The 9,631-nt window shown below is 54.0% G+C and overlaps 1 protein-coding gene across 1 annotated transcript in view; it reads left to right on the top strand.

Annotated features, from left to right (window-relative positions):
• The first annotated feature begins 5,616 nt into the window (after nucleotides 1–5,616).
• The window catches only part of LOC144952398 (G2/mitotic-specific cyclin-B3-like), a 53,217-nt gene continuing 49,202 nt past the window's right edge, over nucleotides 5,617–9,631 (top strand). Inside the window, exons 1-2 of the mRNA XM_078882793.1 lie at nucleotides 5,617–5,887; nucleotides 7,883–7,978. Of these exons, the coding sequence (XP_078738919.1) occupies nucleotides 7,904–7,978 (75 nt within the window). The 5' untranslated portion in view covers nucleotides 5,617–5,887; nucleotides 7,883–7,903. The remainder of the gene's footprint in view (nucleotides 5,888–7,882; nucleotides 7,979–9,631) is intronic.

Below are 9,631 nucleotides of genomic sequence, written 5' to 3'. Positions count from 1 at the left end.
ACGAAGTGGCTCACCTACAGGCGGTGAGACTCAGCCTGGTCAGGTAGAGGAAGTGACTCACCTACAGGCGGTGAGACTCAGCCTGGTCAGGTAGAGGAAGTGACTCACCTACAGGCGGTGAGTCTCAGCCTGGTCAGGTAGAGGAAGTGACTCACCTACAGGCGGCGAGACTCAGCCTGGTCAGGTAGAAGAAGTGACTCACCTACAGGCGGCGAGACTCAGCCTGGTCAGGTAGAGGAAGTGACTCACCTACAGGCGGCGAGACTCAGCCTGGTCAGGTAGAGGAAGTGACTCACCTACAGGCGGCGAGACTCAGCCTGGTCAGGTAGAGGAAGTGACTCACCTACAGGCGGTGAGTCTCAGCCTGGTCAGGTAGAGGAAGTGACTCACCTACAGGCGGTGAGACTCAGCCTGGTCAGGTAGAGGAAGTGGGTCACCTACAGGCGGTGAGACTCAGCCTGGTCAGGTAGAGGAAGTGACTCACCTACAGGCGGCGAGACTCAGCCTGGTCAGGTAGAGGAAGTGACTCACCTACAGGCGGTGAGACTCAGCCTGGTCAGGTAGAGGAAGTGACTCACCTACAGGCGGCGAGACTCAGCCTGATCAGGTAGAGGAAGTGACTCACCTACAGGCGGTGAGACTCAGCCTGGTCAGGTAGAGGAAGTGACTCACCTACAGGCGGTGAGTCTCAGCCTGGTCAGGTAGAGGAAGTGACTCACCTACAGGCGGCGAGACTCAGCCTGGTCAGGTAGAGGAAGTGACACCTACAGGCGGTGAGACTCAGCCTGGTCAGGTAGAGGAAGTGGGTCACCTACAGGCGGTGAGACTCAGCCTGGTCAGGTAGAGGAAGTGGGTCACCTACAGGCGGCGAGACTCAGCCTGGTCAGGTAGAGGAAGTGACTCACCTACAGGCGGTGAGACTCAGCCTGGTCAGGTAGAGGAAGTGGGTCACCTACAGGCGGTGAGACTCAGCCTGGTCAGGTAGAGGAAGTGGGTCACCTACAGGCGGTGAGACTCAACAGACGCCCTCCGCCTTGTTGCTGTGCTGCATCGGCTGTTGTGTTGCTGTGTTATATTTATCGTGCTCCGCATGTGTGTGTGTCGATGTGTGTGTGTCGATGTGTGTGTGTCGGTGTGTGTGTCAATGTCTGTGTGTGTGTGGGGAGTGGTGGGTGTAGTGGTTAGCGCCACCCTGCGCTGCGAACCCGGCGACCCGAGTTCGATTCCCGCTCACGGCCAACACCGGCGGTGACGATTATTTGAACCGGTCCTGGTCCTCCCCTAGGTCGACTCGGCCTCAAATGAGTAACTGGTGTAGCGGTGTGCAGTAAACATCGCCACTGGGGAGACAAAGGCGGCCGGGCGTGGTGTTGGCCCACCCACCCCCTCGTGTGCCACAGTGCCGGTAGCCTTCATAGGTGCTGCTCGCTAACGGCACTTGCCCCTACAGTCCGTTACAGGCTACACGGGGGACCTTTGTCTTTGTGAGCGTGTTGCCTGTTCATTAAAGCTGCGTGAAGTCGATTTGCACTCGGAGCGTTCCCTGCGTCCACCAATGTCGCGTGGTCTACCCACTGCTCGATGGGTCAGGCCTCTTCAATGGCAAGCCGTGGGCTCCACTCAGGGGCACCCTCAGTGGCAGCTGCCCCTGTGCGTTAGTCTGCCAGGAGTTGGGGGGGGGGGGGGCGACGTTTCGGGCAATGTCCCTTGACAGCAACACACGGCCTGTGCGCCATGAGGAAGGCCCGCCGTCCGAAACGTCGGCTATTGATTCCCTCTTAAGCACAACAACCAATGAATACAACAACCGTCATTCGCCACTAAGTGGCGGTGACGTCACCACGACGCTTGTGCCAGGCTGGGTGCACGTTGAGGCCACGTGGAGTGTCGAACGCCCGCTGGCAGGAGGTCACGGGGCAGACCCAGCAGGTGCCACGGGTCGACTGACCGAGATGACCGAGATGACTGGCTGATGCACCACCCACGCCACACCACAACAACAACAACAACAACAACCGCCATTCGCCACTAAGTGGCGGTGACGTCACCACGACGCTTGTGCCAGGCCATGTGCACCTTGAGGCCACGTGAAGTGTCGAACGCCCGCTGGCAGGAGGTCACGGGGCAGACCCAGGTGCCACGGGTCGACTGACCGAGATGACCGAGATGACTGGCTGATGCACCACCTGTGCCCCCTACTGTACCAACTTGCTGTGCTTTAGCCACCCGTCGCTCCGCTCGTTGTTGTGAGCGTCGCTCCTCCGCCCTCCGTTGTTGTTGGAGGGCGACTGCCTCCAACTGCCCAGTAGCGTCCTTCACGAGCCTCCTCCACAGAGGCCGATCTTGACACCGCTGGTACCAGTCATCGGCAAGTCCACTCAGCTCCACGTCCTCCTGTACCACATCACTCCATCTCTTCTCTAGCCCGTGCCGCGCCCGTTTAGCCCCCTCGATCCGGCCGAACAAAAGCTGTTTAGGCATGCGGTGGCTGGGCATGCGGGCTACATGGCCCAGCCAACGCAGCCTTGCCTGCCGGAGGAGCTCACTGATGGGACTTTGCCCAGATCTTTCAAGGACTTGTGAGCTCCTCACACAATCCAGCCTGGTTAAACCCAGGATGGATCGTAGGCAGGCCAGCCTAAATGTTTCCAACCGGCGAAGATGCTCCACTAGGGGGGTCCACGTTTCGCAAGCGTAGAGAAGGGAGGGAATGACCGTGGCCGAGAAGACCTGAAGCTTCGTGCGGAGCGACAGACCAGGTAGCTTCCACACAGCGTTACGCAACCGATGAAAAGATATTGCCGCTCGACTGATTCGGAGTGAGACCTCTGCTGATAAACTGGAGCCGGTCATAAGCACACTGCCCAGGTATGGGAAACTCTCCACTCTCTCCACAACTGCCCCATCACCAATTGGGAGTTGTGGGGGTGGAGTGTCCGATGGTACAAAATACCCAGGCAGGTGCTTAGTTTTGGTGGGGCTGATGGTAAGGCCCCACCTCTTAGTGGCACGCTCCAGTCTCAGCAGCAGCGTCTCCAACTCCTCTTCTGAATGAGCAGCTATTACCAAATCATCGGCATACATAACGTGGTTGACCAACACCACACACACCACAACACACACACCACACAACACAAGCACGACACCACACCGCACACACACCATACACCCACCACACACACACCACACACACACCACAACACACACCACACTCAACACAAGCACGACACCACACCATACACCCACCACACACACACCACACACACACCACACACACACACCACACACACCACAACACACACAACACAAGCACGACACCACACCGCACACACACCATACACCCACCACACACCACACACACACCACACACAACACAAGCACGACACCACACCGCACACACCACACACACACCATACACCACACACACCACTCACACCACACACACACCACTCACACCACACACCAACACACACACCACACACCACACTACACACACACCACACTACACACACCACACTACACACACGCCACACACACACACCACTCACACCACACACCAACACACACACCACACACACCACACTACACACACGCCACACACACACACCACTCACACCACACACCAACACACACACCACACACACCACACTACACACACACCACACTACACACACGCCACACACACACACCACTCACACACCACCACACACACCACACTACACACACACCACACTACACACACCACACACGCCACACACACCACTCACACCACACACACCACACACACACCACTCACACCACACTACACACACACCACACTACACACACCACACTACACACCACTCACACCACACCACACACACCACACACACCACACTACACACACACCATACACGCCACACACACACCACTCACACACCACCACGCACACCACACCACACTACACACACCACACACGCCACACACACACCACACTACACACACACCACACTACACACACACCACACTACACACACACCACACACACCACTCACACACTACACACACCACACACGCCACACACACACACCACTCACACACACCACACACACACCACGCACACCACACTACACACACCACCACGCACACCACACACACCACACTACACACACCACACACACACACCACACACGCCACACACACCACTCACACACCACCACACCACACTACACACACACCACACTACACACACCACACACACCACTCACACACCACCACACACACCACACACACCACACTACACACACCACACACGCCACACACACCACTCACACCACCACACACACCACACTACACACACACCACACTACACACACACCACACACGCCACACACACACCACTCACACACCACCACGCACACACCACCACGCACACCACACACACCACACTACACACACCACACACGCCACACACCAACACACACACCACTACACACACACCACACTACACACACACCACACACCAACACACACACCACACACGCCACACTACACACACACCACACTACACACACCACACACGCCACACACACCACACACGCCACACACCACTCACACACACCACTCACACACCAACACACACCACCACACACCACACACACTACACACACCACACACGCCACACACACACACCACACACGCCACACTACACACACACTACACACACACCACACCACACACACCACACACGCCACACTACACACACACCACACTACACACCCCACACACACACCACACACACTCAGGTCGGCTTCGACGGAAAACTCAGAACGTCGCGAGTTCATAGATAGGTTCAAATAAGTCACGTAGATAGGTTAAAATAAAAAACTAGTAGTTTTTAAATAATTTTCTTTGAACAAAAAACTAAACTAGTAAAACTAGTAGTTTTTTGGTATTTTCTTTGAACAAATAACTAGTAGTAAACTACTAAAACTAGTAGTTTTTATTATTTTTTAGTTGTATTTTCTTGGAACAAAAAACTCGTAGTAAGCTACTAAAACTAGTAGTTTTTTTTATTTTCTTAGAACAAAAAACTCGTAATAAACTACTAAAACTAGTAATTTCTTGTTATTTTCTAGTAGTTTTTTTGTTATTTTCTTTCAACTTATCTGCGTGACTTCACCGAAAGACCCTGCAGTCACGAAAGCTTCAAGTCAACATTTATAGCGCGTTCATTCAATTTTATGAATACCGAGTTTATTCAAGCCGCTACGCCCCGCCCACTTATTCCCTTGCCCCGCCCACTTCCGCCCTCGCCCCGCCCCTCCCTCCCTTCGCCGCCTCCTCCCTCCCTTGCCCCGCCCACTTCCTCCCTTGCCCCGCCCACTTCATCCCTTACCCCGCCCACTTCCTCCCTCGCCCCGCCCACTTCCTCCCTCACCCCGCCCACTTCCTCCCTCGCCCCGCCCCCTTCCTCCTTTGCCCCGCCCATCTTCCCCCAACCGCTCCAACCGTCCCCCCTCCCCCTGACCTCCTTCCCCCCCTACCCCGCCCCCCTCCCTCCGCTCCTCCCCGCCCCTGTAACGGTCGCGACCAACCGCCCCGCCCCCGCCGCGCGCTGATTGGCTCAAACCGCCTCCGAGGCGACCAATGGGAGGGCGAGGCGTGAATTTGAAAATAGCAGCGTGGGTTGACGCTGCTGCTGCTGCTGCTACTGCTGCTGCTACTCGGAGGGGTTTAAAGTCGCCGATTCACCACGAAGACGTGAGATTGTTGACTACTTTTATTACTTTTATACACACACGTACACCGTACGTTAGCTACGTGGCGATTGAAGCAAAGGTAGAGTTTGTGGTTTATACCACATTGCAGTTGCAGAAGCGAGAAGACGTTTTTTCTTTGGGTGTTGGTAAGTGTCCATTGGTGGCGTGGTGTGTGTGTTGTGTGTGTGTGTGTTGTGTGTGGCTGTGTGTGTATGTTGTGTGTGTAGTGTGCTGTGGTGTGTGTAGTGTGTGTTGTGTGAGTGGTGTGTGTACTGTGTGTGTGTGCTGTGTGTATGCTGTGTGTGTACTGTGTGTGTACTGTGGGCAGTGTGTGCTGTGTGCATGGGCTGTGCTGTGTGTGTGCATGCTGTGTGTGGGCGTGCTGTGTGTGTGTGTGCTGTGTGTGCTGTGTGTGTGTATGTGGTGTTTGTGTGTAGGGTGTGTAGTGTGTGCTGTGTGTGTAGTGTGTGCTGTGTATGTGGTGTGCTGTGTATGTGGTGTGTTGTGTATGTGGTGTGCTGTGTGTGTGGTGTGTAGTGCTGTGTGTGTAGTGCTGTGTGTGGTGTGTGTGTGCTGTGTAGTGTGTGTGCTGTGTGTGCTGTGTGTGTGTGCTGTGTGTGTGTGTTGTGCTGGGTGTGGTGTGTGGTGTGTGTGTGTGCAGTGTGTGTGTATGTGCTGTGTGTGTGGTGTGTGTATTGTGTGTGCTGTATGTGCTGTGTGTGTGTGTGTGCGGTGTGTGTGCAGTGTGTGTGTGTATTTGCTGTGTGCTGTGTATGTGCTGTGTGTGTACTGTCCGTGTGCTGTGTGTGTGTACTGTGTGTGGGGTTATCATTGTTGTTGTTGAGTGCGGTGTGGTGAAGGACGCCACCGGGCGAGTGCCAGGCTAGGTGCACTGTATTGCTGCTGGAGCGACGCTCACAACAACGAGCGGAGCGCCGGGCGGATAAAACGATACGAGTTGGCACAGTGTGGGGGGGGGGGGGGTGGTCACAGCTGGTGGTGCACCCAGCCTGGCACGGGCGCCGTGGTGACGTCGCCGTCACTTGGTGGCGATTGGCGGGAATTGGTATTGGTGGTGTAATGTGCCGGCAGCCTTGTGTGTGCATATGTGTCGTGTGTGTTGTGTGTGTGTTGTATGTGTGTTGTGTGTATGTTGTATGTATGTTGTGTGTATGTTGTATGTATGTTGTGTGTGTGTATGTTGTGTGTGTGTATTTTGTATGCTGTGTGTATGTTGTGTTGTATGCATGTTGTGTGTATGTTGTATGTTTTTTGTATGATTGTGTGTGTATGTTGTGTGTATTTTGTGTGTGTATGTTGTGTGTGTTGTATGTTGTGTGTATGTTGTATGTATGTATGATGTGTGCATGTTGTATGTATGTTGTATGTTGTGTGTGTGATGTGTGTATGATGTATGTTGTGTGTGTGTTGTGTGTATGATGTATGTTGTGTGTGTATGTATGTTGTGTGTGTATGATGTATGTATGTTGTGTGTATGTTGTGTGTGTATGATGTATGTATGTTGTGTGTGTATGTGTATGTATGTTGTATGTATGTTGTGTGTATGCATGATGTATGTTGTGTGTATGTTGTGTGTGTGTATTGTGTGTATGTTGTATGTATGTTGTGTGTGTGTATGTTGTATGTATGATGTATGTTGTGTGTGTTGTGTGTATGTTGTATGTATGATGTATGTTTGTGTGTATGGTGTGTGTATGTATGATGTATGTTGTGTGCATGTTGTATGTATGATGTATGTATGTTGTGTGTATGTTGTGTGTGTGTATGTTGTGTGTATGATATATGTATGTTGTGTGTATGTATGATGTATGTTGTGTGTGTGTATGGTGTGTGTATGTATGATGTATGTTGTGTGCATGTTGTATGTATGATGTATGTTATGTGTATGATGTATGTATGTTGTGTGTATGTATGATGTATGTTGTGTGTGTATGTATGTTGTGTGTGTATGTATGTTGTGTGTGTGTATGATGTATGTATGTTGTGTGCATGTTGTGTGTATGTATGATGTATGTTGTGTGTGTATGTATGTTGTGTGTGTATGTATGTTGTGTGTGTGTATGATGTATGTATGTTGTGTGCATGTTGTGTGTATGCATGATGTGTGTTGTGTGTCTCAGGTTGGACGGACTGCAGAGGCCATGCCACCCAAGAGATCCACGCTCACCGCTCCCTCGGCCAACACTCACCACCACCTCACCACTCACCAGCAGCAGGTGCTCACCACTCACCACTCACCACACTCACCACCACACTCACCACACTCACCACCACACTCACCACCACACTCACCACCACCTCACCACTCACCACACTCACCACCACACTCACCACCACCTCACCACTCACCAGCAGCAGCAGGTGCTCACCACTCACCACTCACCACCACTCACCACCACACTCACCACCACACTCACCACACTCACCACCACACTCACCACCACACTCACCACCACACTCACCACCACACTCACCACACTCACCACCACCTCACCACTCACCAGCAGCAGCAGGTGCTCACCACTCACCACTCACCACCACTCACCACCACACTCACCACACTCACCACCACACTCACCACCACCTCACCACTCACCAGCAGCAGCAGGTGCTCACCACTCACCACTCACCACCACACTCACCACCACACTCACCACCACACTCACCACACTCACCACCACACTCACCACCACACTCACCACCACCTCACCACTCACCACCAGCAGCAGGTGCTCACCACTCACCACTCACCACCACACTCACCACCACACTCACCACCACACTCACCACACTCACCACCACACTCACCACCACACTCACCACCACCTCACCACTCACCACACTCACCACCACCTCACCACTCACCACACTCACCACCACCTCACCACTCACCAGCAGCAGGTGCTCACCACTCACCACACTCACCACCACTCACCACACTCACCACACTCACCACTCACCAGCACTCACCACACTCACCACCACTCACCACACTCACCACCACACTCACCATCACTCACCACACTCACCACCACCTCACCACTCACCAGCAGCAGCAGGTGCTCACCACTCACCACACTCACCACCACACTCACCACCACACTCACCACACTCACCACACTCACCACACTCACCACCACACTCACCACCACACTCACCACCACACTCACCACACTCACCACCACACTCACCACACTCACCACCACACTCACCACCACACTCACCACCACACTCACCACACTCACCACCACACTCACCACACTCACCACCACGCTCACCACCACACTCACCACACTCACCACCACACTCACCACCACCACACTCACCACCACACTCACCACACCCACCCCCACACTCACCACACTCACCACACTCACCACACTCACCACCACACTCACCACACTCACCACCACACTCACCACCACACTCACCACCACACTCACCACCACACTCACCACCACACTCACCACACTCACCACACTCACCACACTCACCACCACACTCACCACCACACTCACCACCACACTCACCACCACACTCACCACTCACCAGCAGCAGCAGGTGCTCACCACTCACCACACTCACCACACTCACCACCACACTCATCATCACTCACCACACTCACCACCACACTCACCACCACACTCACCACACTCACCACACTCACCACCACACTCACCACCACACTCACCACCACACTCACCACCACACTCACCACACTCACCACCACTCACCACACTCACCACCACTCACCACACTCACCACCACACTCACCACCACACTCACCACCACACTCACCACACTCACCACCACTCACCACACTCACCACCACTCACCACACTCACCACCACACTCACCACCACACTCAC

Source organism: Lampetra fluviatilis, chromosome 67 (genome assembly GCF_964198595.1).
Source record: "Lampetra fluviatilis chromosome 67, kcLamFluv1.1, whole genome shotgun sequence".
NCBI lineage: Eukaryota > Metazoa > Chordata > Hyperoartia > Petromyzontiformes > Petromyzontidae > Lampetra > Lampetra fluviatilis.
The sequence above is the reverse complement of the archived record's forward strand: the minus strand, read 5'-3'. Positions and strand labels throughout refer to the sequence as shown.